This window comes from Rhodamnia argentea, chromosome 7 (genome assembly GCF_020921035.1).
Source record: "Rhodamnia argentea isolate NSW1041297 chromosome 7, ASM2092103v1, whole genome shotgun sequence".
NCBI lineage: Eukaryota > Viridiplantae > Streptophyta > Magnoliopsida > Myrtales > Myrtaceae > Rhodamnia > Rhodamnia argentea.
Genome location: NC_063156.1, coordinates 2,111,826 through 2,134,274, shown reverse-complemented (window position 1 = coordinate 2,134,274; position 22,449 = coordinate 2,111,826). Strand labels below are relative to the sequence as shown.

At 40.4% G+C, this 22,449-nt stretch overlaps 1 protein-coding gene across 2 annotated transcripts in view; it reads left to right on the top strand.

The window, feature by feature from the left end:
• Positions 1–21,455, top strand: part of LOC115754283 (rust resistance kinase Lr10-like) — an 87,640-nt gene extending 66,185 nt beyond the window's left edge. The window contains exons 3-4 of one of the 2 annotated variants that reach the window (XM_030693264.2): positions 20,126–20,171; positions 20,246–21,455. In XM_030693264.2, the coding sequence (XP_030549124.1) occupies positions 20,278–21,414 (1,137 nt within the window). In that variant the 5' untranslated portion in view covers positions 20,126–20,171; positions 20,246–20,277 and the 3' untranslated portion in view covers positions 21,415–21,455. The remainder of the gene's footprint in view (positions 1–20,125; positions 20,172–20,245) is intronic. The other variant, XM_048282799.1, reaches the window with a different exon arrangement.
• Positions 21,456–22,449: the final 994 nt, after the last annotated feature.

Here is a 22,449-nt window from a genome sequence, read left to right as displayed (position 1 = left end):
GAACATAAGCTTTCCCTTGCAAATGGAAAGTGATCCGAAAGGCTGTGGTGACTCAAGAATTGAGCTAGTGTGTGCAAATAGTCATATAATGCGCATGATCGAATTCATCTATAGAAATAATGGCCATACGGTTATGGATTTTGAATTCGCTCTCTCCTTCGTGAGAGCTTACATCTCCACATTGGGAGTTCTCCTCTCCCCCAGTGGGGGTCCACTGCTCCACTTTGTTGGAGCTCTCTCCTCCATTTCATCAACTTCACGTATTTCCTCCATTCTTCATCCATTTTTCATGCAAGGTGCCAACTCCCTCGCCACTGCAACGAGGACTATCTGTTCCGTTCACGTCGTCTATCTCTGCCGATTGTGTTTCAGTGAAGGCGATGCTCCTTAGTTGCGACTTGTACGTGGTCGGTGATGCCGGTGACCGAGTGGCTCCTTTCGAATGCCGAGTGAGTGCACACCAAGTGTTTGTTCTATTGCCTGGTATATAGCTGTTGGAGATTTTGGCGTTTTATTAGCAGTGTGATTACCATTCTTGCCTCAACCCCTGTACTCCTAGGGGAGCCAAGTCTGGCACGAATTCCTGATGAGTCACATGAGAAGATGTTAAATAGGCAGAAGATTTCAGCAACTTCTAGAAAAAAGGAGAAGCTAAATTCACTTGAGACTAAGGGCACCACCTCTAACCCTCTCGATGAAGTGCCACTCTTCGATAACCCAATCAAATGGCGGAAGACGGACTTGATTGGGATATGGTGGCTAGCCAAAATAAGCCACCGGGCACGAAATGAAGCTTTTAAGTTGGAATTGTCAAGGGTTGGGCACACCCTTGACAATTCAGGCATTGAGAGTCATTGTGACTCAAGAAAGGCCCATTATGGTATTTCTAAAGGAGACCAAAAATAAAGAGGCAGCGGTGGATCGAATTAGAAAGCGTCTTAACTTTCAGAACCTGTTGACAGTAAATCCAGTGGGAAATGTTTTTGGGGGCACTTTTGTGGAATGATGAGGCTTCGCTTAGTATTGAGACGAGTACAGCTGAGTATATTGATATTGTTTGCAAACAGCCGAGGAGTGGGAGGAAGATGAGAATCACCTTCTTACATGCATCAACAAATTTTCGGGAGAGATTACAACTATGGCAGCAGCTCAAGAACATTCATTCCGTTAACAACCAGCCTTGGGTGTGTTTGGGCGATTTCAATGAGATATTATATTCTTGGGAGAAGGTGGGGAGAAGGGATGTGGATCAGTATAGGCTTGCAGCTTTTCGAGATTTTTTGTATGACTGTTCACTCATGAATATTGAGAGCAAAGAATGTGCCTATACATGGTTGAGCAATAGAGATGGGAATGAACTTGTGAAAATACGACTAGACAGGGTACTCAGCAATTTCGAGTGGAGGATTCTTTTTTCTAATGTAGAAGCTTATGCACTACCAGCCATTGGATCCGATCATAGTCCAATCCTAGTTTCACTATTCCCAAACCACAAGTCACAGAAAAAAGAGTTTAGATTTGAATCTTTCTGGTTAGAAAATGAGGAATATGATGAGATTGTAACCAAAGCTCGGAGTACCCAGAATTTACAGCAAGGGGAAGTGGCGGGTAGAGTGGACAGGGTGGCTAAGCCATTAAAGAATTGGAGCCGAAGGAAATTCTCGAATGCATACCGTCAAATAGAAGCACTAAAAACACAACTAACGGAACTCCCAAACAGGGCTGCAGGCGATTCAGTTAAAAGGACATTCAGGCTGTGTTGGAGAAAATTGAAAGTTTATGGAGACAGGAAGAGATGTACTGGGGTTTGCGCTCTTGAGTCAACTGGCTGAAATGGGGAGATAGAAACACCAAATTCTTTCATGCTACTACGGTTCAAAGAAGGCAGAAGAATAGCATTTCTATGTTAAGGGTGGATGAACAGAATTGGTGCTGGTTGGACAATGAGCTGAAACAACACATAACTGAATTCTATCAATGGTTGTATACAACTAAGGGGACAAGGAATTTCCAACCTGTGTTAGACCAATGTCCAAGTACTGTTAGGGCAACAATGAATGAAGAATTGGTAGCACCAATAACGTTGGAAGAAGCGAGAAAGGCTGTTTTTCAAATAGCCCCGACTAAAGCCCCGGGTCCGGATCGTCTTTAATGGCCAATTCTATCACCACCACTGGGAGACTATCCAGCTCAATGTGTTTCATATGGTCAAGAGCTTCTTTGACTCAGGTACACTCAACCCGAAGCTTAACATGACTCAAATTTCGCTAATTCCAAAAGTTCCTAACGCAAAAGAATTGAGCTAGTATAGACCAATCAGTCTTTGCAATGTTAGCTACAAGATAATTTCAAAAGTGATGGAAAATCGATTGAAACCCTGGTTGCCAGAACTCACTGCAACGGAACAAAGTGCCTTTGTTAGTGGATGGCAAATACAGGATAACATATTGATAGTCCAGGAGGTACTCCATCAGTTGAGAGTTAGGAAACGAAAGAGAAAATTCCAGGCAATACTGAAACTTGATATGCAAAAGGCACACGACTGGGTGGAATGGGACTTTTTGGGAGCTTATTTGCTTAAGATGGGATTTAGCAAGAAATGGGTAGCTCTGGTTATGAAATGCATTTCGTCAGCCACCTTCAGTGTGAAATACAATGGGGAACACCTACAATACTTCCAACCTACTCGAGGCATTAGACAAGATGATCCCCTCTCTCCCTATCTTTTCATCTTAATGGCCAACGCTCTATCTCATCTCATGAACAAAGCTATAGGAGATGGTAGCATCAAGGGAATCAAGTTGAATAGGTTTTGTCCTACTCTCTCACTTTTGCTATTCGCCGATGACGCCATTTTCTTCCTGGATGGAAAAATTAGCAAATGCCAAAATTTAGCAGGGGTATTAAATCAATATTGCTTCACGATGGGACAAGCCATCAACTTGAATAAGTCGGGAATCTTTTTCAGTAGTGGCTGTCCACCAGACTTGAAAAGGAATATGGCGGAGGAGCTGAGGGTACCAATACTTGACAAAACAGGGAAGTATCTAGGCATTCCATTGGATTGTGGCAAATCGAAAAAAGATATGTTTGCTTGGATATTAGCTAGAGTAAATATAAAGCTGGAAAGTTGGAAATAGAAGCTTATGTCCAGGGCCAGGAAGGAAATACTGATAAAAACTGTTGTGCAAGCACTACCCCAATACGCCATGTCTATATTCAAGATCCCGATTTCCATATGTAAAGCAATAGAACAAAGGATAGCTTCCTTTTAGTGGAAACAAAAAGAATCGAAGGCGGGCATACATTGGAAAAAATGGGAGGTACTCAAGTTGAGAAAAATGGAGGGAGGACTTGGATTCAGAGACCTTATCGCTTTCAACAAGGCTATGTTGGGTAAGCAGGCCTGGAGATTAATAGAGTCCCCTTCAGCCTTGTGGAGTCAAATATTTAAAGGAATTTACTTGCCTAGGGGAAATTTCTAGAATGCAAATAGAAGCCCACAACCTTCGTGGGGCTGGCAAAGTTTGCTGATGGGAAGGGACACTATCTATCCAGAAGTAAGACGGGCCGTTGGTAATGGAAAAACTATCAAAATTCGAGAAGATAGATGGCTGACTCAGGTATTAATTGGCGGACCGGCTAATCAAGGCGACCCCCAAGTTGTGGCAGAATTATTTGTGCAGGGAGAACAACAATGGGATGAACAGAAAGTAACTTCGTTGTTTGGGGAGCCCTTGGCCGAGGAAATAATGGGTATCCCCACTGAGCTTGATTCCTAAGGAGGACACACTAGTATGGACAGGAAACAAAGTAGGTCGGTACTCAGTAAAGGATGCCTACAACAATATGCAGCCAACAATTTCTCACCAGAACAACAATCACGCCTCCTCCTCCTACCATCCGCCTCAACCCTTATGGAAAGCGATATGGAATCTCAGAACCATACCAAAAATCAGATTTTTCGCATGGAGCGCGCGTCAAAATAGCTTACCTACTCGTGAGAATCTGTATGGTCAGATCCTCGGCTCAGAATTCGGATGCCCAAACAAGGAATCTCAAGAATTGAAGAGTGGATATTAGAAAATATGCGAAACAGAGCTGACTCACCTTCTCCAGATCTCATCATAGGCGTATTGTGGAATATTTGGAAGGAAAGCCCTTCCATCGAACTGGATTTTGAATCCACCCGTTCCTCTTTGAAATCTTTTGTGTTTAGAAGCACAAACTCTATGTTATCCTTTTCTTAATTAATCAATGAAAAGCGAGTTTCTGACCCCAAAAAAAAAAAAAAAAATATGGCGACATCCTCGTGTTTGACGTTGGGTTGCAAAAGTGCAATTTTGCTTGAAGCGAATAATCTTAGCATTTGCAAAGCGAAAATGGGAAATTAAAGAGAACAGAAAATCGATCAGACTGGCGCAAAATGAAATTTGTGCAAGCTTGGCCCATGACGATCCAAGATCAACACCAACCTTGCCCAAGTCAAATAAAAACTTTATTTCACTAATTCGACATTGAAATTCTAATTTTTGATATTAAACCTCACAAAATATTCATCCAGACAGAGAATTATACTCCAAAAGCGTCCGACTTTGGACCTGCAAAACTTAAACTCTCGAATCACGACACCGTACTTGGCTGCAGCTTGAGAAACTTTTCAATCTACGACCCGTGAGTTGCTCTTCGAGAGTATTGGTGGTGTCTCTTATAAAGCCAACGTCCACGATTTTGCCACGTTGCTAATGAAAATGGCAGGAAGAATGATAACCTAAATGCAATTTTAGAAGGTTCGAGCCAAATTCGTTTCCAGTTGTGGCCTTTGACCAGGTCAATGACGGGATAAAATTGGTGAGGAAACGGAAACCCCGAGGAAGATGACAGGAGCTGCAATTTGGAGCATGGACGCTGGGATCTTGACCGTCAACCTTCCATGAACAGAGCCTGAGAAATGATTGATGGGAGATATCGATAAACTACAAATCTCTTCGAAATTGCTTATTCATCCCTCACATTAAGTTGTTAACAAAGAAGAAAAATATTAAATGATTATTAAAAATTATCTACATCAGAACTCACGTGAAGGACGGCTGGCTTTTATATAACCTGACGGACTCAATTGACAAAATATAAAATGGGTTATGACTCAATTTGAAATATTTATGAATGAATTGATAAAAGTACAATATATTTGAGACTTTTTGGACATTTTTGTCCTTATAAACTGAAACTTTCTGACATAGGATGAGGTAAATCCCAACTGTATCCAAATCCTTTTTGTATTTCCGAAAAGCCTATTGGGTGTTGTTAGTTCAATTTCGTGCAATGCATGCATGGCATGGATGGAAGTATCAACATTAACAGATAGGATACTATCTTCCACAAATCATTATTATTAAGATGCCAGTGGATTTTATCTTTATGAGTTATCTTAGCAATTATAAAAGATTGCTTGAGGATTAGCTCTTCTCTTTTAGTAAATACGAATATTCGGATCCAATCATGTAAACTTTTTTTTTTTTTTTTGGCATTGGACTTAAATTACAAGTCCCGTTAGTTTTCAATTCGCAACAGGTGGCGAGCTAGGTCGGCAAAGCCGTGTTGCCAGCGTGGCTAAGTGTGGCGGATGCGCGGCCGGTGCTGGTGGTTTGCCCATTACCGGGACTCGTGCGGCGAAGAAAGAAGATGATGAAGAAGAAGGGAGAAGCGAAAAAAAAAGGAAGAAGAAAATATGCGATGTGGACCCCACAATCACGTGGAGAGAAGAGGACAAACAAAGACCATGTGAAGATGTTTTGAATTTTCTATGGTTGTAAACGTCTTAGACCCACTGATGTTTCAATTTTCTGGACTTCATGCATTTGTTACGTTGACTGACTTGGGATTTTCTACAGTACAAGGCGACTCCAAAGTCTCCAATCAAATCAGGACCATCCATTCCACCCCTTTCAATCCTTTTATATTGTGCCTACTCCACACACACGCTCACACCAAGCAATTCTTTATCAATTTCTCTTCTCCTAAAGACGAACAGAAACATGATCAGTGCTCTCAGCTCCATGAATATCTATCAGGTGCTGCTACTCATTCTTGCTCTACTGCAAGCGATGACTAGCAATGCCAGGCCGAGTAACCAACGGTGCGTCCCTTCATCCTGTGGTGACATCCGCAATATAAGCCACCCGTTTCGACTGAAAAGTGATCCGAGGGGATGCGGTAACTTGAAGAACGAGCTGACTTGTGAAGATAATCACACCGTTCTATACTTCCACGGTGGTCGATTCCAGGTACGGTCTATCAACTATTCCTCCAACCACATCACATTGGTCGACGACCGGCTACAAAAGGATAATTGCTTACCCCGTCACTTAGAGGCCCTATATAACTTCCAAAATAGTTCCGATCCAAACAATCCGTACTACATGCTCAGAGATCGTGTAGTGGTCATCGTGAACTGCTCAGAGCCGGTTAATTCTCCGTTCTACATCGCTGCCAGTTCATGCGTTGAGGGCTTGTACTCTTCGAACACCTCATCGTATTGGAACTTGTATGCTTTGGTCGATCCCACAGCATCGGATGTTAGGGATTTTTGCACCATTAGCTGGTGGACGGGGGTATCACTATCACCTGATTTTGGCCCTTATGAGCAGATCAATAGTAGCTCTTACAACTACAAGCAAATCCATAAAATCATGGCGGATGGATTTGTTCTCTACTTTAATCGTTATACATGGAAGACAACTTTCTTTTGCTCTTTTGATGTCTTCAACATCTATTACGGGACAGTTTGTTCCAACTCATACGAGTACGACGGAGGTAAGCATCGGTTGGAAATGAAATTTTACTGCAATATGGCATGATTCTATACACTCTTTCGTATGCTACTTTCTTTTTCAAAACTGGAAAATGAAAAAGAATAGTAAAAACTGAAGAAAATTAATGCAAAATTTACATGTTAATATACGTCAATATTTGTGCATTTGAAAGTTTTTTTAGAGCTTCGTCTTACATATTAAAACCAAATTATAGGAGTTGTAGAATTCCGAAAAACAATATAGGAAGTGACGGTAGAAGTCACCCCACACAGATGCATCATCGGTTGCACGTTTACCGGGCCTAGATTATCATTCCTTTCCACTAATTCAAGGGACGCTCGTTAACAAATTCTTTAAAAAATTGAAGTCATATATCAATAGAATGAAGAAATTCTTATTTAAAATGAAAATCACTGTTTCCCTATATTTCGCGGTTTGCTAGCAAAGCAAAAGGAGTTTCTTGTATAGGCTATTATTTCCATTCTTTTGAACACAAAGTCAGCTTGTACAAAGTAGCTTGCTATTGCTAGTGCTACTACTCTGTTTCCTCGCGAGTTTTGTTTTCCATGCTACTTTTCCTTCGATTCCTTTTGACATCAGTCGTCCCTTCCACAGGTGTCCTAGATGAGATTGCCATGGGGACAGCTTCGAATTTTATATATCTACTAGGTGAGCCGCAATGATTAGTTTTTATAGTAATTAACAGAAATACTCAATTCTAACCTATCAAAGTTTTCCTCAGTGTATTTCAGTACAGCGAAATTCGTAATCGGGATGCCGTGCGTTGTGATATTTCTAATCTGCAAGTGCAAAAGAAGGCACTTAGCAATGGACAAGAACATTGAAGAATTTTTGCAAGCTCATAACAACTTTTCACCCATAAGGTACTCTTACTCTCATATCAAGAAGATCACTAGGAATTTTAAGCATAAGCTGGGTGAAGGAGGGTATGGTTCTGTGTACAAAGGAACACTCCGAAGCGGCAACGAAGTGGCCATCAAGATTTTGAAGCAGTCCAAGGCCGATGGCCAAGATTTTATCAGTGAAGTGGCCACTATTGGAAGAATTCACCATGTTAATATAGTACAACTTGTCGGTTTTTGTTACGAAGGCTCGAAACAAGCTCTCGTCTACGATCTCATGTCAAATGGATCTTTGGATAAGCACATTTTCACCGATGAAAGTGATAAGTTTCTCGATTATAGGAAAATATATGAGATCGCTCTTGGGGTGGCCAGGGGGATTGAATATCTACATCGAGGGTGCGACATGCAAATACTACACTTTGATATAAAGCCTCACAACATTCTTTTAGACCAGCATTTCACTCCGAAAGTCTCTGACTTTGGACTGGCGAGACTTTATCCTACCGATCATAGCATAGTCTCATTGATCACTGCAAGAGGAACCTTGGGATATATGGCGCCCGAGTTGTTCTACAAAAACATAGGCGGTGTATCTTATAAAGCGGACGTCTATAGCTTCGGGATGTTGCTCATGGAAATGGCAGGTAGAAGGAAGAACATAAATGCAAATGCCGAATGCTCAAGCCAAATTTATTTTCCCTTGTGGGTGTATGACCAAGTCAGTGAAGGAGAAAGTGTTGAAATGGAAGAAGAAGTAGTAGAAGAGGAAAGGATGGTGATAAAAAAGATGATAATAGTCGCACTTTGGTGTATACAATTAAATCCTGAGCATCGGCCTCCAATGAGAAAAGTCCTAGAAATGCTTGAAGGAGATATTGGTAAACTTCAAATGCCTCCAAAACCACTTATTTACCCACAGGATGAGCCAGTCAGCAATGACAAAGCCGAGATGGAACTAGCAACATTCTCAACTTCATCAAGCGCTCACATAATTTCTGCTACCTTTCCTTTTGGAGATAGCGATAATGCTTAGAGTACCATGCATAGTTTGATCGAAAAAAGCTTTGTGTATTTGTTATATGTCCCCACAATCTAGTACTTATGTTGGGAGGGACTTGGGCTAGTTTAGCTCGACAGTGACTACTTTCTAGATTGGCTTTTTCTAGCTCTTTATTAATGTAGTGTTATTGTACCTCTTTTATATGGTTGTGCTCCCCTGCATCCTCCTTCTCAGAGAACAAACAAATTACGATGTTTTCTTGCCAGAAAGAAAGGGCGATGATGTTGGGTCCTACTCGTTACTCCCGTGACATTCTCGACTTTGATTGATTGTGTTCTATCAGTTGAACATACCCTCATTGATCCTCCACCACATATGATGCCCCTAATTTCCATTGCTCACAGGCCGAGAGAGGGACATGAGTTTTCGTCTCCATTCCAAGCCTATGTACCTTGTGCCATTGGTCTTTCCAGTTTTCATTTTTGATCTTCTTCCTCAAAACTATACATCAGTTTTGCCATGACCGTGGAATGGTGAAGAAAGAAGATGGAGAAGAAGGGAGGAGGAAAGAATGAAGAAGAAACTAGGAAGAATGAAGGAAGTGATGGAGAGAGAGAGAGAGAGAGAGAGAGAGAGAGAGAGAGAGAGAGAGAGAGATATGGATTTCTTTGTGGATGGGATGTGAACCCGACAGTCACGTGGACACATCGAAAGAAAAGTAGAGATTAAGGCCCATTTATTTCACGAAATATGGGAGTTTTGAAAAGTATTTTCTAAAAACAAAATGACCACTTATATCATTGATAAATACAAATGAATGGAAACCATTTCTATCGTCCACGCAAATGTTCAGACACAAATTATTTCTTGTAATGTCAATATTTTTTATTAATAAATTATTTCAAGTGATACATGCGATCATTTTTAGGAAAATATTTTTTGAATTACTCATTTTTCGTGAAATAAACGGAGCCTAATGAGAAAGAATGCAGCGAAGTTTCTTTCCTAATTCATGTGAAAGCTACCCATGAATTATTCCACGCGATGTACATTTGTGGACTTGACTATTATGTGTTAGTTGTTGACATGGACATCTCAATGACAAATGACACCCCAACTGATTTTTTCGATCATTTCTCTGTGAATCCATCCCCTTATGGAGTCATTCACCAAAATTACCAAGCTAAAACTTCAATTCTTGCATCGAACGTAGGAGAAATGATTAACTTTCTGCGCTCCATGCTGATGTACCATGCATTTCTGCTGGTATTGCCTGTTTTACTATTAGGGACGAGATGCGGTGTGAAAAGGAATCACTTGTGCGATGCTTTATCTTGCGGCGAGGTCCGTAACAAAAGTTTTCCCTTTCGATTTAAAGGCAACCCAAAAGGTTGCGGCCTCTCTACGAATGAGCTAGCTTGTCAAAATAACCGCACCGTTCTATATATGCATACTGGCCGATATTATGTGAAGTCGATCTATTATGATCGATCTTCTGACAAAGATTTCTACGGCCAGATCACGGTGGTTGACAATGGTCTGCAAAAGAGTAAATGCTGGTCCCTCCCTCGTTACTCTTTGGCGAGATCCAACTTAAGTGGAAATGGTCTCTACTATCTTAGTTCCGGAAGCCCAGTGGCCTTTGTGAAGTGCTCACGCCCCGTTGCTTCTATTTTGTATGTTGATACCAAACTGTGTATCAAGCGTGCATACTCTGCCGGGCACGCCTCCTAATTATTCCCAAATGAAGGCGTACTCATACGCTCTTCACAAGTTTGATGGATTAAAAGCATCAGACATCAAGGATTCTTGCACTATAACCATGATGGCATTCGCATCGAACGATATGCATGGGTGGGAAAGCCAAAGGGATCAATATTATCGTGTGAGATTATCGTACAAGGACATCCACAACATGATGGCCGAAGGATTCACTCTCTACTATTCGGGCCCCTTGTCGTTTGAGAGAAGACATAAACTTTGCTTCTTAGGTTTCAGATACGGAAAGGAGTGCCATCACTATCACTCCCGTAAGCGACTTACGCTTTTTTTTCATTTCTTTCTTCTTCTTCTTCATCCTCTTTTTTTCTAAATGCTAGCTTTACTAAGGATCTTATGAAAGTTTACCCATTGAGGGATGTGGCACGTCTCAAATGGTTCCAACACAAAAATTGCCACGTTACTTAAAGTAAAAGAAGTCAGTACCATTTCTAGCATATTCGACGTGCATTGCTTATGTTTGTTTTACAACCATGGAGCTTTCATGGATTGGACACTATCCCTTTGATATTTGTTTTACATCGATAGTAGCTCGTGTCGCTTGCATGGTTGCTACTGTTATGTGGGTGAATAAATTGCATACATCTAGGGGAACAAAAGTGAAATCATGTTTCTTCGAGAGAAAAGATCATCAGGCCACGATAACATGGATTTCACGGTGAAATAAGTTTATTCTAGACTTCACTTGCAACTTCCGACGAATACAAGTGTCTTTTACACTTGTGCAGTGATTGTAGGAATACATCTTTGACTTGGGTTATAGCTTAGCGTGAACTATTACTACTAAAACGATAGATTTAATTCTTCCTTCATTCGTCGGTAGTTCTCATTTATCATTTCCAGTCATCTTGAACGAATTCTCTTGCTTTCTACAGCTAATTCTACATGGATGATCACAGTCAATGTTGTGCTAACTGCATCTACGAATCTCGCCTTTGTCTTGGGTATGACTAGTCCCTCTCTCCGCACACTTACGAAGATCTCAACCAGCACTATGAGAAAAAAAAATGGCATGTGTTAAAAAATACTAACAACACAATAATCAACGACCAAATTTTTGCGCAGGCCACTTCTTGGCAGCAAAATTTATATTCGGCACTCCATTTGTGTTGATACTACTGATCAACAAGTGGATGAAGAGGCACCAAGCGGTCACCACAAACATCGAAGAATTCCTACGAGCTCACAATAACTTTTTTCCCATAAGGTTCTCTTTCTCGGATATCAAGGAGATCACAAATAATTTCAAACACAAGTTAGGTGAAGGGGGATATGGTTCTGTATACAAAGGAAAACTTAGAAGTGGCAATGAAGTTGTGAATAAGATTCCGAACAAATCGAAATTTGATGGCCAAGACTTCATAAATGAAGTGGGCACAATTGGAAGGATCCACCATGTTAATGTGGTGCAACTTGTTGGTTTTTGTTTCGATTACTCCAAACAAGCTCTTGTCTATGATTTCATGCCGAATGGATCTTTGGATAAGCACATTTCTTATAAGGATGGTGATAATTCTCTTGATTATAAGAAGATGTATGAGATCTCTCTTTGCATTGGTAGAGGAATAGAGCATCTTCATCGGGGTTGCGACATGCAAATTCTACACTTTGACATCAAGCCTCACAACATTCTCCTAGACCGAAGTTTTACTCTAAAAGTTTCGGACTTTGGACTTGCAAGACTTTATCCTGCCGGTCACAGCATAGTATCATTGACTGCGGCAAGAGGAACCTTGGGGTATATGGCACCTAAGTTGTTCTATAAGGACATTGGTGGTCTTTCTTATAAAGCTAATGTTTATAGTTTTGGGATGTTGTTGATGGAAATGGCCGGTAGAAGGAGAAATATAGATGCACATGCAAAACGTTCAAGCCAAATTTACTTCCCATTGTGGGTTTATGATCAACTTGACAAAGAAAAGGAGGTTGAAATGGATGACGTCATAGAAGAGGAAAGAGAAATCACGAGGAAGATGATAATTGTTGCACTATGGTGTATACAATTGAGCCCTAACTACAGGCCATCAATGAACAGAGTCCTAGATATGCTTGAAGGAGGTCCGGATAAACTACAACTGCCTCCAAAACCGCTTCTGTATCCAATGGAGACGCCGTTTGACAATGTTGACACCGACATAGAACTTAAAACCGTCTCATCTTCGTCAAGTTCTTTGATAGTTTCCAACAGTTACCGGTTTGAGCATGATAATGAGTTCACGAAATCATGTATTGTGTGAATATTCCCCTATTGTAGAAGTGAAATGCCAAATGAAAAAAATAGTACTATCAACGTATATCATCATTCACTATCTAATCCATGAAGCTTTTACATAATTCTCATATAGCACTAGTGTTTTCTAGTAAACTTCTCACTGCCATATTTGTTTAATGACAATGAGTGTTGTATGGCATTCATTCAATTTCCCTTTCGAGTGAATCTCCTTGTTATAACGAGGTAAATTTTTCTTCACGTTAATGTTTGCATTGAGTAATGAGTCTCTCTCTTTCCCACCATCTCGACAACATCCACTCTCAACGGAAGTATAGGATGCTGAGTAAAACAATTTTAAATTTTTGGGGGTTGACTAAGATAATCATGAAATTATAGCGGGCTTAATGGAATCAGCCCAATAGTGTCGATCACGATAGGTTATTTATTTGGATGGGCAATACATCTTAATAATTAGTAATGGTAGGTTTAGTAAGACCAGTTTGCAATATTTGTATAATTGATATTGGATACCTCAGTCACACTGTGTGCACAATATGTCATGTGCAGGTTGCGTCCCACCCCACTCCCCCTGATCCAAGAGAGGAGAATTCACCTTAGAGGGGATTCGAACCTCACACTTTTCTTTTCGCATTTGGAAAGATGGCCACTAGGTCAATCTCCCAGTGGTTTGGACGCCTCACTTAAAAGGAAGGATTTTAGTTCCATTTTGGGAACAATATTCAAGTTGTTGATTTTTGCGACACTAAAATTGATTCCGACAGAGAAATCAACTCGCAATAATACGTCAACTCTGGACGCGGTTGAGAGAAGTTTCCTGCCTATTGTCGGGAAAGCCGTCCATAAATGAATCCGCCACCATCTTCTGTTAGCTTGACCGCAAGTGCAGCAATTTCTACGTAATTCCCACCAATAAAATATAACTTAGCTGGTCCACACGTATTTCAAGTTCTATTCGCTTGACTTTGGTTTATTGGTTGACTTGGACATTTAGATGACCGACGACTCCAACTCCTTTCGTTCCTATCACCATCAGGCATTCCCTTATTAGTTATTATGTCTCCATCGCATCACTAATTAAAAATTTCATTACATCATATCAAATAGTATAGATTTGATTAGTTTTCCTGGTGCAAATTTTATATACCATGTTTTACGCTAATGTAGAATGTATTTTTACTAGAGACTAGCTGCGATACAAAGAATAATTACTTGTGCCTCACTTTTGTCTTGATCCCCGATATAAGCTATCTCTTTCGACAGAAAAGGCAGCTCAAAAGGCTGATAAAACTCGATGCAAGGCATATTGCAAAAAATAATTGCATTGTCTTACATTTGTATGCCGATTGATATTATGTTTGGGAGGGAGTTGAGCTAGTTTAGCTTGCCACAGTGATTACATTTCGTCATCTTCTAGCTCTTAGGTTATTGTTGTGTTATTGTACTTCATATATAGTTTTTTCGTGAGGGTACATTAATTAATATTGTAATTACCATTTTACGGGATTAGTATGATAAAAACAAGATACAAAGATTCTTAACTAGTCTACTATGGGCTGGATAGTGCAGGTTGAGTTGAGCATGGTTCGTGATGAGAGGGTCTGGCTAAAAACTCTTTAAATAGAGCTCAAGTCCCTCCTTTAACCCTAATGCACAAATAACCTCACATAAGGAGCCGTCACAAAACGAAATACGTGAGGCGCAATCTCATTGAAACCAGTGATACCAATGGTAATAGAGAAGAAGCTCTTGAATATTGGATCGCCGTTTTTCCGCATCAAGAGCAATGTATATCAAATCAGGTGTGTAAACTCTTTTAATCTGTTATGGTATTTTGCAATTCTAATTATGGTGATCTTGGATGTTGTTCTAACGTTTTAATCATGGCTTACATCACTCTCTTGCATCCTCCTTCGCGAGGATAAACAAATTGACAAGAGAGCAAGAACAAAAACCGTGGGGGCAGGTGATGGACATAGAGAATTTGCCCTCCCTCATTACGCTATTTAGGGTAATGTCAATTAAAATGCTAAAGACAACATGTGATCTTGCTACTTAATGTCCTCTTAACGGCATGTTATTTCTCGAAATCATCGACTTATGAATTCATTTTCGAAGAAAATAGTCATATACACATTTTACAAAGTAGACACATCTATCTATGTGAGAAACAGCTTTTATCAACATGAAAAGGAAGAAGATCCTCCTTACCAAAAAAAAGGAAGAAGATCCTAGACGAAACGATTCTATGAAGCCTATATTTGAAAGAACTCATGTTCCGTTTTAAAGTTAACGTGAAATTATTGAGGAGTAATTCTATGAAGTTTCTTTGTTTCTTCTTATATTAGGCCATGTTTTATTAGTTTAACTTGATAAACTTTTTCATCTCCGCTGTCTGATTAAAAAAAATGTTTTTTGATTTATAAATTACTGTGGATTACTCATAACTTGACTAAGATTTGATATACTATCTAGCTCATTAAGAAATCCATGTACATGGGTGGTCCATACTGTAACCCTTCCTAAGCTTGGACACTAGATGGGACGTATGTGTAGGTCCATATACTTGCGATTTCCTCTTTGACTCCGGTATGAACCACTCCGCTTTCCTCGCAAGACATTCGGTCCGCAAGTAGTTTTCATTTGTGGTTATTGCCTTCAGAAGTCACTCAGCATTTGGCTCGCCGAAATTCTACTTTTTATTCCCCAATCACAACATATTTTTGTTTTCTTGCAATAGATTTACTTTGGACGGAATTGACCACTCTTTTCGGAAAAAATTGATGGGGCTTTCATATGGTCTGCGAGATCGCAACGATCGTTGAGTTATGCAAACTTTTCGTATTGGACATTGATATTCTTGGCATGAGGCTTCATTCCACTACATTCCTTTAGTACTACTATAGGTTTGGTGATCCTGCATTGTCTGCGTTTTGTTCTTGATCTTTTTTCTCAAGACTATGCATCAATTTTCTCGTGGTCGTGACTCGTGGGGCGAAGAAAGAAGATGGAGAAGAAGAAGGGAGGAGGGAAAAGACGAACAAGAAAGATTGCGTATCAGAAGGAAGTGATTATCTTTATTCACTTGACGGGATGTGGAATCAACAATCACGGCAAGAGAGTGGAAGAAACTTTTGCATTTTCCATGGGTGTAAATTTCCAAGATGCGCTTTATATGTAGCTCATTAAACAGATAACTTTATTGACTCCAAAGTCTCCAATATCTAGTCTATGGACAATAATAAAAATTTCTCATAATCAATCAGTTAGGATTTATTAATTATCTCTCCAGAATGAGAGAAAAAAATCCCATTTGATTAAGGTCATATCTCGGTTGCGTGCTGGTACGAACGCATATAAGTCCTTTTTTTCTATTCAATTTGCAGCATGTGTTATGTACAAAAGTTATAGTCGCTATTGTCAATATTCTTAACGAGTGTTGTGGAGGACGCGCTAATGGTAGTTTTATCAATGTTACATCCTTGTCTTAGCTCAAAAGCAAGGGCCACCTAAGACACGACAAAAAGTCCTGAAAGTAATTAAATCTAAAAGGGAGAAAGCATGATTCTCGTGGGCTTCCAAAAAGCAAATCTGCCGAATTCTGCTTGCTTTCTTACTTTGAAACTCTCTGTTTTGCGCAAATTTCAATAACAATAATTAAAAGTTAACCTTCCGAGTGGTTTCTATTTGATATTTGATGTTAAACGATTCCTTGCAATTATGGTCGTACGTGATGACTTCTGTCCTCTTCACGCGTGGTCGCGTGGTCCAATTGCAAATCCAGATACAACAATTTCCATTTTGCTTTTTCGGTCACGCACGGTCTTTGGAAAAGAACGATTACAATTCATGTTTAGGTGATGTCCCACTCCTCTATTTGTTGTGGTGCTGCCGAATCAAAGGATATCGAAAATTATTCGCGTCATCACGTGCTTCACGGAATTGCATGTTCTTTGCCAGTGCTAGCAAGTCCTTGAAGTTAAAAAGTTAAATGGAGCAACAATTTATTTTGCTTGTCAGAGAGAGCCTCCGATTTTGTTCTTTTCAGTAGATATAAATGTGGAGGGAAAATTATCAAAAAAATTTTACACCTTTCACACTTTTGCCAATTCAGTCTTAAATCTTTTATGCTTACCGATTCGGTTCTAAATCTTTTATGTTTGCCGATTCAGTCCTATTCACCAAAAATTATTGACGTGGACGCCGACCGTCCTACGTGACACAACCGACGCTAATCTGAAAAAATTATTTTATAGAAATTTTATAAAAAAAAGTTGGATTTTTTTTTCCTTTTTTGGCTTCAAGGCCGACGGCCTCGCCGAATTAGGTTCGGCGGGGGTCGCCGACCCCTAGGCGAGAGCCGACGAGGGCCGGCGACCCTAGCCAAGCCCCGGGAAGGGCCGCAAAGCCCTCGCGGCCACTAGTGAGGGCGTCGCGGCCCTTGCCATGGCCAGGCGACGGTCGTGGGTGGCCGGATCTGGCAACAGCAGAGGCCGCCAGCCTTGAAACCAAAAAAGAAAAAATAGAAAAAATATAAAAAATTCATATTTCTTTATGAAAGTATTAAAAAATTATAAAATATATCTAGCGATAAACACCCATAAATTGTGATAAACATCTCTTAATTGTCGGTAAATCAATATAAAGCTCACGAGAATGAACGCACTTTATCACATGTGAAATAGATGTATCTCTTGAGGCGCCATGCCTCAAAGTATGAAAGAGATGCCCAAGACTCAAAAGGTCAATATACTTATGCTCCAACTATCATTTAGGCAAAGGGTCAGTATATTAGTACAGTTTCATACAATAAAATCTAAAAAAGTTTGTCAGAGTGGATCATTTAGAATTGAGTAAATATCTTTAGAAAATGAGAAAATATCTCGTCCGGTCATGGAAATACTTGGGTTACGAGCTTATAGGAACATAGATTAGACTTATTTTTCTGTTCAATTTACAAAATGTATTTTGTACGTAAAGTGTCACGGAAGACGCGCTAATGTGATTCTGGCAATACTTTTCTTAGCTCAACATAAGACACGTCAAAAGTCTTGCAACTATTTCAATTCCAACGCGGGAAAGCATGATTCTCGTTGGCTTTCGGAAAAGCAAGTCTTTAGATTCTTCCTTTTTTGCCCCCCTTACTTTTTTAACACTCTTTTGCATTTTGACCATGGATACCTCAACTCTCTCTCCCGTCTGATCCTCTCTTTGTCGGCCAATATCTTAAGACCGTCGCTATCTCTTTTCGCGCAAAGTTCACTTTAATAAAGAGGCCACCCTAGAACGAGTCTTCTTACTTAGTAACTTAATCAACCTTACACCGCAAACAAATCTTATTTTAACAAACAACCCAAAGTTTTTGTCCATAACTTTTACTTTTTGTTCGCACTAAAAGTCCTAAAATTTATTACGAAAGTGTAATTTAGTACTAACACTTACAAAAAGTGTAATTAAATTGGCGCAATCGAGTCTTTCTATTAACTCCATCGAATATGACTAATGAAAATGCTAATGGAGAATTTTCTTTTAACTATTATTTTCTCTATCCAACACGGCAGTGGCGTGGCTAAAACATAAAACATGAAGTTAAAATAAGATTATTTTAGTCCAAATCAGCCCACCCGAGGGTTTCATACCCCCTCTTTTTGTTTAATTTAGATTGTTTTCTGAATTAATTTAAACAAAATTTGTATTGAAAATCACATTTGATCCAAAACAACGTCGTTTTAGCCACGTTATGGCCCCATAGGTAGAGAAAATAACAATACAAAAAGCCACATCCGCAATTTCAATTAATCTAGTTGGACGGAATTAATGGCGGGACTCAATTGCACCAATTTGACCAGTTTTACGACTTAATTGTACTTTTTGGTAAGTTTTAGGACTTAATTACACTTTTGTGATTTATTTTAGGACTTTCAATGCACTTATCTCAACAAATTGATTTAGGTTATGTATCAGAGTTCAACAGAAGTGGGGATCAAGAGAGACATCACTAGTTTTTATTTTTGATGTTTTGCCTCAAAACTATGCAACAATTTTACCTTTGACCCCGGCGGTGAAGAAAGAAGATGGAAACGAATGGCCAACATTTGCACTGAGTATGTGTAGGTTGAGTCCTCGGCCACCGGCCATTCCTCTAACGACGAAACCTCCTCGGTTTGAGTCCTCCTCTTTGATTTGTTGACTTTGCATTCCACTTGTTCCCTCGATTGACTTGGGCTACTCTATAAAGACCAAACGACTCTCAGTCTCCAATCAAACAAGGATCGTCCAACCTTTTTTTCTCAATCTTTTTCTATTGCGCCTCCTCCAAACATACCCAGCAATTCTTTACCAGTTCCTCTTCGCCCGAAGATGGACGGAGGCATGGTTTATGCTCTCGCCTCCATGAATATCTGTCAAGTATTGCTCCTCATTCTCGCTCTATTTCTAATGATGACTTGCGGCGTCGAGAGTAGACGACGGTGCTTCCCTTCATCCTGTGGTGACATTCGCAATATAAGTGACCCATTTCGACTGAAAAGTGATCCGAAAGGATGTGGTATCTCGAATTTGGAGCTAGCTTGTGAAGATAATCGCACTATTGAATATTGGTTTGGTGGTCGATACTATGTAAAGTCTATCGATTATTCCAACCACCGAATCAGATTCGTTGATGACGGACTGCAAAGGGATAACCGCTCGTCTCTCCCCCGTCATTCAGTGTTGGGGTATGATGGGTTCAATAGCACTGCTTTTAACGTAAGTACATTGGTCATTGTGAATTGCTCAAAGCCGGTTGACTCTCCAGTCTACATCGCTACCGGTCCATGCGTGAAGGGGCCGTACTCTTCCAACACGTCATCAAATTGGAACTCGTATGCTTTAGTCAATCCGAAAGCATCATATATCCGGGATTTTTGCACCATTCAGTATTGGACGTGGGTGTCATATAACTTTGGGGGTGACGAGCAGATTAATAGCAGCTCCTACAACTACGAGCGTATCCATAACATCATGGCCGATGGATTTCTTTTCGACTATGGTGGTTATCATGATCCTATAGCGAAGACAACTTTCTTTTGCTACATTGATCTCTATTACCGCTTTCCTTTATATAGATACTTTGGTTCCCGTCGTTTGGCAATTAGCGCCTTGGGTGGTCAGGTTTGCGGATCCCGGTACTATTTGGGTGGTAAGCATCGATTTGCAATCAAATTTTACCATAATTTCTGTATACTCTTTCACTTGCTACTTTCTCTTCGAAACTGGAATATGAAAGAAATATCTAATATCCATCTATTTACAAATGCACGCAGCACACTTCTCATATTCTTTTGGACAGAGTAGCTTGCTACTTCTCTGTTTCCTCGTGAGTTTTGCATTCCAAAATCCTTTTCCTTCAATTTCTTTTTCACATTATTGATTCCTTTCTTCCACAGGTGTCCAAGATGATATTGCCTTTTGGACAGCTTGGGATATTACAGTACTATTAGGTAAGCCGCAATTATTTATTCGTACAATAATTATGAAAAAAAATTTTACTCTAACCTATCAAAAATTTTTTCAGTGCTTTTCTGTGTAGTGAAGTTCGTTATCGGGATGCCGTTTGTTGCGATATTTCTGATCTACAAGTACAGAAGAAGGCACTTAGCAATGGACCATAACATCGAGGAATTCTTGCAAGCTCATAACAACTTTTTGCCCATAAGGTACTCTTACTCGAATATTAAGAAAATCACCAGAAACTTTAAGCACAAGCTAGGTGAAGGGGGTTATGGTTCTGTGTATAAAGGAACGCTCAGAAGCGGCAACGAAGTGGCTGTCAAAATTTTGAAAAAGTCCAAGGGCCATGGCCAAGATTTCATTAGTGAAGTGGGTACTATTGGGAGAGTTCACCATTTTAATGTGGTGCAGCTCACAGGTTTTTGCTTTGAAGACTCGAAACAAGCACTCGTGTATGATTTCATGCCAAATGGATCTTTAGATAAGCACATTTTCACCGAGGATGGTGATAAGTTTCTGGATCACAAGAAAATATATGAGATCACTCTTGGGGTGGCGAAGGGAATTGAATACTTGCATCGGGGGTGTGACATGCAAATACTACATTTTGACATCAAGCCTCACAATATTCTTCTAGATGAAAATTTCACTCCGAAAGTTTCTGATTTCGGGCTTGCAAGACTTTACCCCGTGGACCGTAGCATAGTGTCGTTGACCGTTGCAAGAGGTACCTTGGGATACATGGCTCCTGAGCTATTCTACAAGGACATTGGTGGTGTTTCATATAAAGCTGATGTTTATAGTTTTGGGATGATGCTGATGGAAATGGCTGGTAGAAGGAAAAATATAAATGCATATGCAGAACATTCAAGTCAAATTTATTTCCCTTTGTGGGTATATGATCAATTTAGCAAAGAGAACGAGGTGGAAATTGAAGAAGCACAAGGGGAAAAGGAGATAACGAGGAAGATGGTAATAGTTGCCCTCTGGTGCATACAGTTAATCCCTGATGACCGGCCATCGATGAGGAGGGTCATAAACATGCTTGAAGGTGATATTGATAATCTGCAACTGCCTCCAAAACCGCTTCTGTATCCATCCGAGAAGCCAGTTGATGACGTGGACACTGAAATAGAACTTGAATCATTCCCCACCACATCGAGTGCTCCAACAATTTGTGAAGGGTACCAATTTCAGAATGGCAATGAAATTACGACCGAGTCCATTGTATGATTCTTCTCTTCTCCATGTTCGAATGAATCCAAAATAAAAGTAGTTCCCGTAGAAGCATCACCAACCATGTAATTTGCGAACATGTATGATTTTAGCGTTTATTACATCCTGTGTTTTGCAGAAGAATTGCCTCATACGCCTCTCTGTTTACATTCCTTGTTTCCTAATATGGCCGACCAAGCTCGACTTCTATGGAGCAACGGCTCTCTCTCTCTCTCTCTCTCTCTCTCTCTCTCTCTCTCTCTCTCCCCTCTCTCTCCAACGTCCAATATCAAGCTCTCCCCTTCCCGCCAAAACCTCTCACCCTCGCCCCTCGACCGCCGCCTGATCACCCACCTTGATGTCGGCCACCTTGGCTGAGTGATCTCTCACCTCGACCTCTCATGTCCCGTGACGGGTCCCATCCCGACCTCCTTGCCTTCTCTCTCCTCCTCAAGTCGTGCATTCGCTCTTGCGAAGTTCGCGCTCAGGAGGTGCGTCAATTGCGTGCTTGCTCGATCCCCGCTTGAAGCCGACTCGGTGAATTCTCAACTCGCGCATCAGTCCCTACTCAAAATCCAACGACTGGGCTGAGGCGGATAGGACTTTTAGGGACATGAGTCCTAAAGGGGATTTGGTTTCTTGGAGTTCCATGATCTGTTGCTATGCCAATAACACATCGCATTTAAAGCAGTCGATACTTTCGTTCGTATGTTTGAAGATGGTTTCTTTTCCCCCCCAGGGCTTGTTCGGTTACGAAGAATGCATCAATTGATGATAGGGTTTCAGGGTTATAATCAAAACCGCTATCTTGATTCCGATGTGGGTGTTGGGTGTGCATCAATTGACACGTCTGCAAAGGTTAGTGCTGATTTGGTTTCAGCTCGTAAGTTGTTCGACGAAATGCCGTGTGGAATGTGGTTGAGTGGACTTTGATGATGACGAGATGTACTCAGTTGGGGTTGTCCAAAGGAAGCTATTGGTTGGATCTTGCATCCAATCAAATTCCGTGGTGTGCAATTGCATTCCAGGATTGTATGGTCTGGATTGGCTTCG